Source organism: Aythya marila, assembly GCF_965140915.1.
Source record: "Aythya marila genome assembly, chromosome: 2".
Classification (NCBI taxonomy): Eukaryota; Metazoa; Chordata; class Aves; order Anseriformes; family Anatidae; genus Aythya; species Aythya marila.
Genome location: NC_139043.1, coordinates 60838041 through 60854614, shown reverse-complemented (window position 1 = coordinate 60854614; position 16574 = coordinate 60838041). Strand labels below are relative to the sequence as shown.

Here is a 16574-nt window from a genome sequence, read left to right as displayed (position 1 = left end):
TGACCCCAACATGGGTAACAGGCCAATGGTAGGAGTCTTCCAAGTTCAGTCTCAGGTAGACAGCTAAAGCTGCCTACCAGCTAATGCTTGGAAATATGCCTTTAAATCACTCTGCATATATATTTATGCATATAAAGACCTCTCAGAACACCCTGTAGATCTTCATGCAATAAACTTTTATTTTATCATTTTTTGTTTTTGCTGTTTTCTGTCAAATATATTTGCACATCTGGTATTTGACCACTGTGGTCTCATGGAACTTATCGTTGGTTTTGCCTCACATGCACAGAAGAAGAGAGCCAAACCTTCATGGAAACCCAAATGCTTAAGAAAAGAAAGCGTGTCTCCTGAACACGTCATGCATCAGTTTCAGCCAATATACATGTACATGTATATTTGTGTTAATACAACTGTATTATGTACTCTGTTCACCTTCATGTGACTTATCCAGTATGAGTTTAAGTAGTCTAATGTAAACAGAGAGAGAAAATAAATTATCCCAAATCACATCAAACCAAATCCACAGAAATTATTTCTGAACATTTCATTTCAAAGACTGCCTGGTACCCAACTTACAGATATTTACATAAGCTTTTGCATCTCCCTTAAAAATAGGGTACTGGAGTTCATGACAATGCTGATATTTATATGGGTGGTCCTGCCACCACTGGTACTTCTTACACTAGCATCTCCTTCTATCATCCTTCTCATTGTGTCTTCTATATAGATATTTTGCACTCTGGTATTATACACTAAATTGTAAAAGTGCCCAGTGAAGTAAGGGCAGCTTGTTCTAAAGGACAGATTAAATAGGTTTAATAAGTCTATGTTTAGTTGTAGACAGCAGAGAGACCTTTTCAAATTTACCATGATAAAGTCTCTAAGAGAATGTGTTTCACTGTTACGGAACACTTTCATGAACAGACTTAAAGTAAATCTATGCACAATTGTTCAGAAGGAACTACTATCCAAATGGACATGGTACAGCAGTCTGTGGTCAATGAAAAGAAAACATAATGGGATTTTAAAAAGGAAGGGAGGAATATGAACAAAGACATTTTCTCTCTCCTGTTTCTGCTTCCAGTGGAATAGCTGTGGCTTGCAACAAGTATTGCTCCCTTCTGCATTCCACAAGAAAAAAGAGCAGGGAAAAAAATGAATACCTTGAGCCAAACCACATGTGTAAATTTTTTCCCTTAACATGACTGTATGCAAAACATACAGCAATAGAAAAGCCAACAGACATATGGAAATAGCATAAAGGAGAAAGCAAATAGCACTCACATTAGAAAAGACTTTAAATTACAAATTGATGTTACATGGCTACAAGATCTCAAGCATGCTCCTTTACAGCTTGGGCTTCCCAGGAACTAGGAGCAAGCTCTTGTGTGAATCACACACAGAATCACACACACACGTGAAGATTCATCTAGCTTCCCAGCACATACAGCATACTTCATAATCATTGCAACTCAAGGCTTGATGAAAGGCTTTCCAGGAACAGGAAAAGGACAATGTTGTGGTTTATATTGTTTTCCTCCAAGCATTAGATAACAACAACATACAGCAGAGCTTGCATTCCTGGATAAAAGCATTTCTAAATATTGAACATTAAATAGCAATCCCACACATTTGACACTGCAGTTATCATTTTGACATTCCAAAATCATTTACAAATCAAAATATCTGGCAGAGACATCTTGGTTTCTCCTACTTCAACGGGTGCATGGGTATCACAGTCAAGTGTTAACTCAGTCACTAATGAAGTTTTGCCATAAATTTTCAAGATTGTGCTAGCTGCAGAACTAAAGAGATATCTAGCAATGCATTAGCAGTCAAGGCTGCAGGTCATTTATAAGGCACATTCCCAGGGAAGGCTAGATATATTTTTCAGGTCAGCTGCCAAGCCTATTTTTTTCAGTGTTCTTTAGAATGATCCAGAAACCTGACAAAAAAAAAAAAAAAAAAAAAAAAAAACAGAAAGGGAAAATGGGGTCCTGTTATATAAAAGACTTTTATTCCCCTCTGACAGTTCTAATAAAATCAAAGGTTAAAAAAATAAATGTGAAAAAATCTAGGGTTGCAGACATGATGATGGTGAAAGTGGTCACTGTAGCAGTGTCTCTGATTTCAGACTGAACGTAGTAATATGCAGGCTCAATTCTTTCTTTGCCTTTGGTGTTTAAAATCCAGGATCTCCTAGATGAGTGCTCTAATACAGCATGTCAGTTTCTTTCAAAAGTGGTTTGAACTCAGTATTCTCATACTAAAACCTCAACAGGACTCACTGAAATGAAGCCTATGAGAGAATGGTTGTATGAGTTGGTAGTGATGACAGTCACAGAGAATAAGAGGATAACTGAGAGGTGGGACCAAAATATCATTAACACTTCTAAATATTTTCTATTGGCACATCTGAAAAAGCTTTGCTGGGGTTTTAAGACTGTAGTAGTTTTTCAGTAAAAATCTGAATTAGATTAAAGCACATGTCAACCTCAGAGCAGGAAGTTAAACCTAATTTTGGCACAAATTCCTCACAGGCTATTACAATTTTGGCTAGTACAACACAGATTCTCTTACCCCATGTAACATCATTCACAATATCATGGTTATCACAGTGAACAAAACCACAGAGGCAAGGTTAGCTGCACTGTTAGTCTATCCAGACAAAATCTGGGCACTCTCACTGGTTAGCCAAGCCCGTGCCCAGATGCAAATTCCAGTTTGCATAGTGCTGTTAATGATACCCAGCCCACTGGAATCAGAAAACCTTTCTCTTCAGGCTCATTTACTTACTGGCTTTTCTTCTGGACTCCCATTGGGCACCTCTACAACCCTGAGGTCAGGGTCCACCTGCACCCTTGCCCTTGTGACAAACTGAATGACTGATGAACTGTCCTGAAAAGAAAGAACAAGAAGAACTGCATTTGGGGTGGGGTGGAGGGGACCACCAAGAGACCTCAAAAGAAAAACATCAAATATTTTCCGGTGTGATAAATACATAGAGATAACATGCAGCATAGGTTGAGTTGAGAGTTAAGTACAGTTATAGACAGAAAAAAACAAAGCACATTATGTCAGGTTAGAATAAAATGAGGTATATTGGACTTTAAACATAACACTCATATTTGAACTTTAAACACATCATACATATTTGGCTGTTGTTTTTTTGTTTGTTTGTTTTCCATTTTTACCACAAAAGCAAAAGACAGAACATTGTAATTACTACAGACAAGTTCAATATTAACCACCAAACAAAAGTTCTATTTGTTTTTCAAATGAACAGGAAAAACATACATGAAAGCTGGGATAGACTCAAATATAACCCAAGAGGAAAACTACTTAATTATTTGAATTTCTGCACTGCAAATACCTTAAATATTCAATGTATATCTCCCCATATTAATATATGTTTCTCTTATATTTTACTCATTGAATTTTAGCAGACACATTCAAAAAAATATTTTAATTCATAGGTTAGTCATTCAAATGCTGTTCACCCTGGGGAGGGTAAATGATAGGTAGCAAATGGCACGTGTTGGTGATACTGATCCAAAAAACATGGGTAAGCTTTGTATGTCTTTTAAAGGTGGAATGAATCCTGGCTATTCCTAGGACTGAACTCCCCAGAAGCACATTTTCCACGCTACATGCTAACAAATACCTGAAACTTCTCGCCTTTCTTCTATCTTCTGCTTTCAAATATGGACAAAAATCAGAAGACATGGTTGGTTTCAGCTAGAAAAACTCAGAGCTATGTATTGCTTTAGAAACTGCTCTCTAATAAGGAGTCCCTCCAATGCTTTTAATCCAGCTGCTATCAAAGACAGGTTTACTTTCGTAGGTTCATATTATCAGCTTTCTCCTCTGATACTTTTGTATGCTAATAATCTCACAACATCTTGCCATAACTACATATTCAGCATTTTTCTAAGTATAGGAAAACAGGGCCAATGTAGTACATCACTAGAAATTTTAAAGATTTGCTATTTCATTCAGTGGCTTCACAGAAGACAGGAATCAACTTGCAACCATTTGTTTCTTGTCACAAACATCAAGCTCAGCATTAATATGGTTATGATGCATCTTCTTTGAATAATAATCATTTGAAGTAAAAAAATTACAAAAAAAATGCCACATCGCTGTTTACACAGAGGGAATGATAGATAGTTTGTCACAGTTTACATGCACTTAGTCTACTTCTCGTTTTTCAGAATGATAACTTTCAGAAATCAATTCAACTTTCAGAATTCCCTAGCCTTAACACCATGCATACAATTAAGGACCTCATTTGTTGTTTCTCAATGTATAAATTTCTGAACTTAATTTATTTCTGTCATAATGGGTAATGGCTAAGAACTAGGATTAACACCTCCATGCACACTGTTGATAAATAGATCTGTATTCTTTGACACTGTGATATTTTTTTTTATAACACACTAGTAAACAGAAAGAGGAATGCATATCTCGAGTCTGCTGATGCACATAAGCATACTTGAGTTGGTATTTAAGACAAACAATGAAGGAAACACATACCTTCTTCAGTATTTCTGTGTTCAGCAGCGTGTAAATACTTATATCACAAGACTCTGCTTTTGCTAGTGAACTTAAGTTGCAGTGTATAATCAAGCAGGACCTGCCTGGTCTTTCACAGTCCTACAGAAAATATGGAAAAAGCTGTTAGGCAAAGGAGGAAATCACTGAAAACTGTGTGACTGCAAACACTCCGGCTGACTGGACTCAATGATCCTTGTGGGTCCCTTCACACTCGGAATATTCTATGATTCTATGACTAAAAGAGGCATGATAAGCTGCTAAAACCCAGGTCTCCTGCACTGAAATTGCAGCAGCTTTCAAGACTGAAGACAGCTAGGTATCAAAACCTGCATGAAAGCAAGGCAGATTAATTGTAGCATCTAAGATCCAAGGCAGGCTCTGAGCATGGCACAGGGCCCTGCAGTCCCACCTGCCTTCAGCAAAGTATGGGTAACCAGAGCCCTTGTTCCAGTTGCACTCTGCCACTTCAGATACCTCCCCTTCCTTCTATCTATTTAAAAATCAGATAATTAAAATCACTAGATATCCCAAACATAACTAGGTATCCCCCCACATCAGTATTAGCTTATATATAGCAGCTGCTCTAGTCAACTTAATGCTAGAGTTCTTCATGCTGATCTTTGCAAAACCTTTTGTAATATGCACTGTATGTTTAAATTTGTCATGGGTGGACTTACCAATACTTTTCTGCCAGACTTTGTGAAAAAAGCAAATATTGTGTGGAAAATATTTTCATTCTCTTGAGGAACAACACAAGGACTGCGGTTTCTGTGAAAAGAGCAGTTTCCTTTGTCCTGACCAACCTGCAAGCACAATTATACTCTCAATTATTATTCTGAATTACAATAAAAGACACAAGAAGATAGGATTAACCTGTACAAAGAAGGCACCTACATCTGAGTTGGATGTCTGCACTCATATTAAGAGGCAAAAAAAGACAAACCACATACCAATTTTAAGTCAGTTGTGCTACCCTGTGTGCTAATTTTCTTTTAACTGTATTATTTCATGCTTTGGCCATCTTGACATTTTCATAGTTTTTATTAGAACACGTGAGCAAAATGAAATCTTTGTGTAAATGCACAATCCTGGACACCACATCTGTTCTCCTACCTTCAGCATAAATAGTACAGAAATAATGAAAAAAATATGCATCTTTAGCTTATTTACTTGTCTAGAAAAACAGATGAAGCTAACAAAGTGTACCAAGGTTTGATAAAATGATCTTCAATCAAGATAACCTTGCACTAGAAAATCCTTCTTACATTTTTCTGCTTATTAATATTCACTGAAGAAAATCTATTGGAATTTAATACAATTTATGACAACAAAGTATCAGCAAATTTCCCCTGTTCCCTATCCTTCAAAGCTGTGAGGGAGAGTTTTTCTCAGAAACCACCAAGTGATATTCTTGCGTATCTTGCTGTTAATGTCCCTACATCCTCTACTCTGAGGATGAAAACTTCTGTCTTACTTAAATCATAAATGTTTGAAAGAGGGGAAAAAAAGTTGCTACAGTTATGAAATTACTGCGTGCTCTGCATCCAATTGCACATTAGCAGTTTTTAGCTGAGTTAGCCAAGGTGCTGCCAAAAAATAAATACAGATTTATCTAGATTTTAAATGTGATCTTCCAGACAAGTGATGGCCATGTCTCTCGGTAGGATGTAGCTTTTCTGCTTCACTGGTCCCCAGACTCTTCAGAATTTGTTCTTTGAAGTACGTATTAACAACCTGTCTTTACACAATCTGTTCTTACATTTCCATTAGATACAGACGCAAGTAGCTACCCGACATTTACAGTCTTCTTGGGATCAACTGAAAATTAAGACTATGATGTTCTCTACTTGTTCAGATCATCTGGAATGAGTTTTCTTTATTTATTGTATCTAAGAGATATGCAAAGCACACTGACATTTATTTTCTTTGAACTTTCACATGGGAATTAGATCCAGATCTACCAGAAGGTTTATGTTAAATCAAGAACAGCAAAGAGTCAAGATCTATTCAGTACCTGCTCTTTCTTCCTGAAAGTTTGAATTACCAGACATTTGGACAGATGTCATAAGATTCATGCAAGAGATATAGAGAGAACAGTATGAGCTTCTGCACTATCCCAGCTTTTGGCGTGCTTTCTAAATAGTCTTTCTTTACATCCTGTATAAACACAGTGTAAGAACAAGCTAAAGTCGAAATATCTCAGAAGACTGAAAGGAATTATCTGGCATGAAGCAACATAAATCTGTTCCTCTCTCCTCTAAATGATTAGATTTTCTAAAACTGAACCTTGGACACACCTCATCCTTTTCAAAACTCTTTAGCTGTAACAGAGAAAGCCACCCCCAGGGGACTAAAACTGAATATAGAAATGCCCTTCCCTCTTTGCCAACTATGCAGAAATCCTGTGCAAGGCAGCTATTAAATTCAGCATCTTAGCCTGTGTCAGGAGGGGCACATGCAGGATCAAGTACCTCCTATCACCTGTGCTGTTCTGCAGCAGAGCAGTGGCTTGCTGGCAGCCTGTTTTAGTAGCCAAAGGTAGAGACCACTTCTTATATGAAGAAGGTAGACACTACGATCTGGTTAGCAGAATTTGGGTGAATTCCACCAGGCAGCAATCAATCAGGATATGTTGACAGCCAGTGGGCACGAAAAGATGTAATGCAGCTGAGAAACTCTCGGGTTCTTTAAGCACTCTTAGAAATGCCAGGGCCATAGAGCTAGGAAAAAGATAACAAAAGCCTTAGAAATGTGTGGATCATGCTGAAGTAGGATAAATCTAGCCTTCCCAAAGGACTGGCCACTGTTGTTTGATTGTTTTTGTTGGGATGGCTGTCAGTCATTTAAATTTCATTTCTCTTATTTTCGTCAATTTTCATTTGCATAAAAGAAAGGTTCAGTCAACCAGTCAGACAAAACTAAGTATAGTAATTTTTCATTAAACTCTGTCATCAACGAGGGATTCAGATGGAGAAAACCAGCGAGTTAGACAAAAGCTTTATGCAAACCTTTAAGCTGAGACTGAACTGCATCTCTGAAACACAAATCAAGACATGACCTCATATTTGAGTCTCTCTCTGTCCAAACACAGTACTACCCCAAGCACCTGTTTTTCTTCTTGCGACCAGCTTCGTAATCTCGTACACACAGAAAATTTCTGGAAATTTTTTTAAGGGCTTTGCATAAGCAAATGCTTGCCATTTACAGAAGCAAGAACTGTGCAAGTAGATGACAAGCCTCTGACAACGTCTGGGAGTTGCTAGGTACATGACAAAATAGGGCTTGTTGGAATTTTCCATGTAGTCTCGGGAGCCTATTAGCAGGAAGAGGACTACTGACAAAATGATCTTTCCTGGGCCTGGGATGTAACATTTCACAGAAGCAGCAGATGGGGGAGTTCAGAGCAGTGCAGGGGATGTGGAAAGAGATGTTTATTCCCTTTGCACCTTGTACACAGTAGTCTCAGGGAAAAATCAACATCCAACTCCTAACACAAACAAACAGCAACAAAAATGGGGTCAGGGGAACAGGGATAGAAGAGAGATTGCCCTAAATCCTGCACTGAGACTGCAGCTTGGGGAATAAAAACCCGAGCAGGGCACCAAGCACACAGCTGCCTCACAAGGAGGGACTTCCAAGGAACCGTGTTGGAGCAGTCTCTGCAGGAGGTTATTTCATTCCTTTTTCCAGAAAGCACTCACCCATTTTAAAACCTGTATAAAATTATTTGCAGCCCAGAACACTGGCAATACAGTCCAATCTCCAACATCAAGAACAAAAGTAAAATCTTCCCACACAAGATTTTACTGACAATTGTTTCTTTTTACCAGATTCTCTTTGTGAAAAGTCATTCTAATTCTCTAGGAAGAATTTGCCATATGCTGAAAAAAAAAACACCTTATGTCAGTGCATCCTATGTTTTTTTTTTTCTAGATTTACTTCAAGCCCCAAAGTACTTTTGTTACACTGCTCAGCCCCAAGGTAAAGGGAAACATGAGAGAACAGCAGAGGGATAAAATGTACACCCATCATTGAGAGATCACTTGCATTCTTGAACATCCATGGATGCCAGAATATTCATCTGCATTTTTCAAAGAGGAAGAAGTTATTTTGGGTGCCACGTCCCTTCAACACCTAATCAGGCCTGATTCCAGCTGTGGTGATTTTTAAGAAGAGATTTATCCACATACTCATCCAAAATCTAAGGAATTGAACACCACTATTCAATCACAGACATACATATGCATGTATTCTCCTGTCCTATTCAACGTGTGCATATACATGCAACATGCATAAACACGAAGAGATAAAAGTCTGAGGATTGCCATTGGTGCCTTGCACAACAGGTCTCTAAAGGTTACCATAACTCTGCAATAGCTAGCATTATTTCTAATCTGTCATCGTGTAGAAAAGTAGACCATCACTTACACTTCCTATCCTACCCATCAACAACCACACATTCAGACAAGTCAGTCTCCAGCTTTTTTTACTGGAACTCACTGTTCCATTACAGGGCCCATTAACATGACTGAGAGATAAAATTTAAATATTACAGCCTACACAGTGGGTTACTCTGCCAATTTTGTGTCCTCAGCACAAACCACTAAGCTTCTCAGAGACAAGACGTAACCACTAGAGAAAGCATGTGGATTACTTCATGCTTTAAGAACGCTGTATCTGCCAAAAGGAATTAATTCCCATAGGGCTTCTTCAGTGGATGCTGAATATTTGAGAAGTCTTGCAGAGCAGGGGCAAACCCGTAACATAGCAATGATTTTAACCATATCAGCTTACACTATCCTTAAAAGAAAGTGGTGGGAGGACATTTCAAAGTGAAGGTTGTATGTAAAACATGTCAAGTATATTCTACGTGCATTACATCCTTAAAAAAAAAAAAAAAAAGCATAGGATATTTAATAGGGCTGGACAAATGTTGGATTTGTTGCATAACACAAGTATCATCCTCTGACTTTTCCTGCACGTGCATGGATTTATGGGTTGAGCTTGGTGCTCTAGCAAGGTAGTACCAGTGCAAGGAGGACAATCACCATTTCTCTTCTAGAGAACACAGAGGGTAACCTAGCATCAATGCAATACTGCCTGTATTCCAGGTCAGATATAAGTTTCTTTGGTTTGGGATTTCTAGGAGAAATAATATATTTGCAGCCTCAGTACATTCACTTTCTCCTGTCAGCTCTGTCTCCCACATTAAGGGGACACATAACGCCCTTTCTTCTTATCTGTAGCTACTCTCTAGACTTTATCTCAAACTGTTGAACATGCATTAAAGATGAGACCCTTTTTTTTTTTTCCTAAAGCCCTGTATCCTGCACAAGATGGCAATCTAGGAGAGGGGAATGAAATATAGTTTCCAAACATTAGACTGGAAAGGTCAGCTGAGGACCAGGTACAGAAAACTGGATATTGGCAGTTGGTATGAGGTTAAGTATGTGCATACGATACAAGTCCCTTGGAGGAATGAGACTGAAAAATGGAGACTGAAAAATGAGAGGAAAGTAGCTGTCGCTCCCAACAAAGCAATAAGTAAAATCTCCCTGCTGTGTTGCTGCATACAAGAAGCTGAGCACTAATCCCATATTTAATGTTTGGCATTTTACAAGATAAACAGGCAAGCAAATGTCTTCAGTCCATTCCTTATAGACAGCGTTAGATTTCCACTAATGCAAAGGAATTCATTATAGTATTAAAACTTAAAATTTCCAGGCTTTTCCAGTAAGTCTGATTCCCCTCTTGAGCTAAATCATCATCAGTTATTAGTGAGAGTCTGGAAGCCAAGAAAACTAAGCTAATACAAAACAAGTAAGAAGGTAAAATCCAGTGGTGAGGGCATGTGATGAGACCAAACCCACCTTTGAACAAGGAAAGAGCATGGGGCCAAGTTCAGGGAAAACATCATCAGACACAAGATACTTGGAACAGCAGATTCAGCTGCAGAAAACATGACCAAGGGCTGAACGCAGGTCAGTTGTTTCACAAAACTGTTAGCATTGTTCAACTCTGAAATGGATGCCTTTCTCATCAGCCTTGGAGTACGCTGGCTCCAAAGGACAGTTTGGCTGTAGTCTTATTGAAATTGCTGCCAGATAGTTTATACATATTTCTGCTTCTTTTTTTTTAAGGCTTTTTTACTTTTTTTTTTTTTTAATGTATGTATGCCTAATCAGTGGTTCATGTTTGCAAATTGGATAATAAATAACAGATCCTCTTTTATTTGTCTTTCTTGCTAACCATAGTGCATTTATGCTAATATCAGGGAGAAAATGTGTATCTGTGTCCTGATTCAAAGGCACTGATTCACCCGATAGCAGGTGAATGCGACAGAGATGAAATGGCAATCTCACATGTCACGCACACTAAGGAAAAAAAAGGACTCTGACAAGAAATTCCAGACAAGGTCAGACTTTCAACAGTAGACAAATAAGTTATGTAAATATGTTATTTGAGTACTTGCTCCATATGCCAAAAATGTTTAATATTCACAGATAATGAAATATGTTTGAGTCAGAGCAGTTCTGTTGATTCTGGCAACAAATTTAAGAGCCACTGAAACAACAGAGAAGATTTTTTTTTATTATTAACCCATTTTACACAACACTTGAAAGATTTTGACTGAAAATAGCAATGCTGATAAGGAAAAGCAGTACTCCACAGACTCATCCAATAGGGAAGCATGCACAGCCATGAGGAAATGCAAAATTTAAACAGCAAAGTAGAGATGTTAAATCATTAAATTATGATAGAAAAGTACCCCACCATAGTTCTGATTCCTGCTCCTTCAGCTGGAAGGGGAACACCAGAAGCACATTTGGCCAAAATCTGTGCTAACCTGTCAGCAATGCTTGCAGATGTACTTTTGACGTACTTAACTGTGTAGCTTAATTAAAGAGCTGGGTTAGATCAGCATGATCCTGAAGCACTTACCATCACCAGACAGGCACTGGCCCTGCAACCACATTGTGCATATTTAGTGGAACTGCACAGAAGCACTACTGTTAAGGGCTAGTGAGATGTACAAGGTTTAGTAAGAAGAGCACGATTTTCTGATATAAAGTACCTGACTTGCAAGACAGTGGTTTCTCTCCAGGACAGAGGGCATCACCACATGAATGCAGTGGGAAGAAAAACTGAGCACTCACATCTGTGCTTTCCACAGAGAGTTCAGGCATAAGAATGAATACCTTACATGGAAACTAAAGTGACAATTTACCTTTAACATGTGCTTCTTATGATATATAGGCCTTTAACAGCTGAAACACAGGAGTCTTTGACGTGCATAATCCCTCTCCCTGTTATGAACTACTTAATCAACACGAGGCATCAAAATACATCTCAAGGTACATCTCTTTTTAAAAAGCCTCTGAGATCACCTGGAATTCAGTGCTCTTTTAGTTAGGTTTCAGCTATATTCATTTCTAAAGCCTTTCCTATGATGCAGAACACATCTTTAAATGCACGAGATTTCTTTACCTACTTGTTGCACTTTCCTCATGGGCTGTGTTAATATCAGGATGAAAAGCTCTGAATAGCAAGCAGATATATACATTCCCTACAGGGCTTGAACAATTTGGATGGACATTTCACCACAGCAGATATTTGAATGCATTAGAAAGATATATAAAATCAGTCACCCCAGGTCACTTCAGAGGCAGTGGAGAGAAGGTGGAACCTCCAGTGAAGAATCTCGTTCATCTATGATAGACATCTGAAGGTTAAACGAGTCATCCTCATTAAAAGAGTAAGTATTTTAAGTTACGTAAATGTCCTTTGTTTCCAGGACATCCTCAGAGTTCCCGTTTCTCCAAGGAATGGTTTATTAATACTTTTGATGTTATTTGGTACCTTGTCCAAGACGGGAAGGCAGCAGAGACATCCAACACAATGTGCTTATTCCCACTCAGGCACATGATCCATGAGGGAAACTCTCCTTTCATCTTTCTCCATTGGGAGATTTTATACAAACAAACAACATTGCTTTCAACTCTTCCTTAGTTTCCAAATTATCATTTTAACCAAGTATCTTGTATGTTATTTATAAAAGAAAAAGGCTAGCTTATGATTCAGCATTTAAGGCAGTCATGTATGTTAAAACAATTAATCAGTCAACTCTTTCCTGAGTTTCCTCCTTCATTGTTTTTTGGCAGGAACAACTTCAACCATTGGAAAATGATGAAAGAATGCAACTCTCACATTCATTCAATAACTAAAATAAAATTAATTTACATTAAATGTTAAAAATGTTGACTCATCTTCCCTCATTCAGTAGGTCCTTCACAAGGGAATTCTCTGTCTAGGAAGCTTAAAAAAAGCCTACTGTATATTTTTTTCTATACCTCAGCAAAACTTCTGATTACTGTGCTATCTACCAAACCTCCTGCTTCCTTTGTGAATCCTCTTATGAGCTGGTTTATATATCCAGTTCACTTGGTAAGGCTTCTTTCTTTACCTGAAATTCAGTTGTATAAAAAGACAAATCAGGCATCTTTTTCAAAACTGGAATTTCACACAGAATTTTCAAGACTGGAATTTCAAACTGGAGTTTCGTGAAAATAGAAACTATGGACATGACTTCTGTATAGCAATCAAATGGTTCCAATAAAGCAAAATCTCATAATTTTTTTTTTCCACTTTGGATTTATTTTAAGATCCTAGCTCAGGAAACAATTTTATGGCCAGGCACCCTTTCCTGTATAACAATATCTTAAATGAGAACTGAGTTCCTCTTCACTGAAAGAGCTTCAGTTTATCACGCTGACATTAGGAAGATGCTTATGAGAGCTCTTTCTGAGCCGCTTTGGGCTCCCATTTCCCATGCCTAAAGGTGACCGTGCTGTGCTGGAACATGGTGTACGTTCTTGCCTCTCCTCGCAGTCATGCCAGGGCACAACAGATGCACCAGTTTCTCCTGCAAGTGACAGGGCTCCCAGGCAAAGTCTGATTCGATTGCTATCACAGAGATGCTCTAAATGGGTGGTGGTGGGGAACCACCTTCAACTCCTACACAAAATGTTTTGGAACAGTCATTTAAAGAAGCAATTAAAGTGAAGGAGGCAGGAAGGTCACCAAGTTTTGTACAATACACTCCCTGGAATGAATAATTTCCTGCAGCAATCTAGCTATGTCTTTTAAATACAGTGCCAAAATATGTGTATGTGACTGTGAGTATAGCGTTCACTGAAATGAAGAGACCACAGGGGGGATGACTAATACAAAGGGCTAAAATAATTCTTAGTGTAAACCCAAAACATTCCTACACAAATATGGTATCAATGGTGGCAACCAGCAGCAGCATAAATAACTGCTGGAACCACATTTTGTTACATAAAGTACTATCACCAAATATTTGCATCTTCACATGCTGGAACTGTGTATATATGCTTTCAGAGCCAAGACCTGCAACTTCAAAAGACACAAACTAAATGATTTTAAACTAGCTGCCAACAAACAAAGGGTTTTCTACATCAAGATAAATATAAAGGTTTGCCTTAGTAAGTGGAGCATGTACTAGTGAGCCTGAGAATCTCATGAGGTACTTCAAAGAGCACTCACACACAGCTACCATTTCAGAGAGCTCTGGCAGTCTCCCTTTGTATACAGTTTTAAACATCAGCAGTGCAGTTGCCAAGGCATCATATTCTTATGCTGGAGTATAGCAAACTATATATAAAAACTGGCCTTAAAAATGTAACCTGTCATCAGCCACGAAGGACTTGAGGCTCTGGAACTGACTCCATTTTACTTTTTCAACATTCATATGAATAAAATCATGTTTATTTCAAGAGCTTTCCTTATTGAACATGACAGGCTACTCTACAGTCCCATGCTCAGGCAGCCATTAACTTCAAAGGCAACTTGCAAAGTGATTTTTTTTTCAATTCCTCCATGCTTCTGAATTTCCAGCCCAGCTTTTACTGATACCCAGTTTTCACATACGCACAATCCAGGTCTCACCTGCTCAGACAGAAGGAATGGAAAAGTATGAAATAAATATGCCAAGCATAATAGGACAACTGGAGGAGATTTGTTTGTCCTTCCAAGAGAAGAACTCTTTCCTTTGGTCTCTAACCAAAGAGTGAGGGGAAAACTGGGCCAGGAGTGAGAGACTTGAGATAACTATCACTCTCAAGGTGAGCAGAAGCAGGACTCACAAGACCAAAGTTTAACCCATTTCTTTCTGGAGATAAATATCAAAGACTTAGTGGAAACTCAAGAAGAATAGATTTATTTATTTTTTGTATTGTCAGCGGAGACAGGCAGATGCTTTTACAAAATTACTTCTATGCCTACTTCTCTCCATTAATTACTAGTAATACAACATTGTAATTAAAAATATTCTATTACTAGCAATTACTACAACAGTCATTATTACACTTAGGTATCAAAAGTTATATGCTGGGAGTAACTTTCTCATCAGAAAACTGAAGACTGTTCTTCTTTTCTTCTCCCTTTTTTTCTCAGAATTTCCCTTTATTTCATCATCCAGACTTCAAACTCTTTGAAGAGAATGAGCTTCAATGCGTGCACCTCAGTTTCTAGCAGGATTCCTATCTCAGTAATGTTAACATTTTTTTTTTCATCCTCGGTGTTGATTCATCTAAACATGCTCACAGAATCACTGCTTGCTGGCCTGCATGATGCTTAGAACATAGAAGAGTTCAGTTCAAGGGACCTACAAAGATCTCGTCCAACTGCCTGATCTCTTTAGGGCTAACCAAATGTTAAAGCGTGTTATTGGTGGCATTGTCCAGACACCTCTTGAACAATGACAGGCACAGGGCATCAACCACCCCTCTAGAAAGCCTGTTCCAGTGTTTGACCATGCTCATGGTAAAGAATTCTTTCCTTATATCCAGTCTGAACCTACCCAGTGCAGCTTTGTGCCATTTCCTCGTGTCCTGTCATCGGCGACCAGGAAATAGAGACCAGCGCCTCCTTCTGCGCTTCACCTCCTCAGGACATTGTAGGAGGACATTGCAAGGAGGTCTCCTCTCAGCCTTCTCTTCTCCAGACTAGACATGTTTCATGTCTTCATAGGACATGCCTTCCAGCCCTCTTACCAGCTTTGTTGCCCTCCTCTGGACGCTTTCAAGGACCTTAACATCCTTGTTATATTGTGCCCAGCGTTACACACAGTATACAAGGTGAGGCCACACCAATGCCAAATATAGCAGCAGAATGCTTGCAGTAGCAGCTAGCTTATTCCAAAAAAACATGAGTGCATGGGGCCCTTGTTACCAGAATTAAAGCTGCACGGTGTGAACCAGGACAATTATCTGAACGACTTGTCAGCCCTGCAGAGCCTGGTTCCTCCAGAGGAGGAGTGAGGATCATCTGCTTGCATTGCAACTGGCTTCTGGTTTAAACAAATTATGCCTCCAGTTGTTGGTCCCTTGTTCCTCATAATTGTGTTCACCTTTGCTGGAAATAAAATAAGTGGGAATGCAACACTCCTATCCAGTTTCATAAAGCCAGCATTGGGGCAATCCTGGATTTATTGCTAATTTATCAACAGCTTCAGGAAATACTCTGGTTAATTTGGTAGGAACTCCCATAGTGAAAATTTTTCTGGATGCCCCAGAAAGCAGCTTCTTGGCTGGCAAGTCAAGTAGTGCTTCCCTTGCTCTCCAAATTATCTGGATACCCAAAGGAAATTATTAATCTTTCAGTTCAAAACCAAAACACAGACAAGTATAATGAGCCTTGTTTTCCTTTGTGAAAAAACAGATAATCAGTGGCTTGAAGAGCAGAGAATCTACATTTCTGTTAACACTATCTCTCCTGTACTCTAGGTGAAGCTTTCAGTGTCATCACCTGTACTGTGACAATCCTAACACTTTTACCAACAAGCTCAGGTATTTCATTAATTATGTTTTTAACCTGCCTTAAAACTTCTCCAAGAGAGTAAATACAAAAATACATAAAAGCAGTTTGTCTTACTGGCTTCCAAAACATCATCTACCACTGCAGACTGACAAATACTATACAAAATCAATGTCAGT

General features: G+C 38.6%; 1 protein-coding gene across 2 annotated transcripts in view; it reads right to left on the bottom strand.

The window, feature by feature from the left end:
* ITGA9 (integrin subunit alpha 9) overlaps positions 1-16574 on the bottom strand; it is a 221026-nt gene that overhangs the window by 26050 nt on the left and 178402 nt on the right. The window contains exons 24-27 of one of the 2 annotated variants that reach the window (XM_082754413.1): positions 5235-5360; positions 4537-4656; positions 2797-2898; positions 1886-1945 (exon numbers count right to left, since the gene is read on the bottom strand). In XM_082754413.1, coding sequence (XP_082610539.1) covers positions 1928-1945; positions 2797-2898; positions 4537-4656; positions 5235-5360 — 366 coding nt within the window. In that variant the 3' untranslated portion in view covers positions 1886-1927. Of the gene's footprint in view, positions 1-1885; positions 1946-2796; positions 2899-4536; positions 4657-5234; positions 5361-16574 lie in introns of those variants that run through there. The other variant, XM_082754412.1, reaches the window with a different exon arrangement.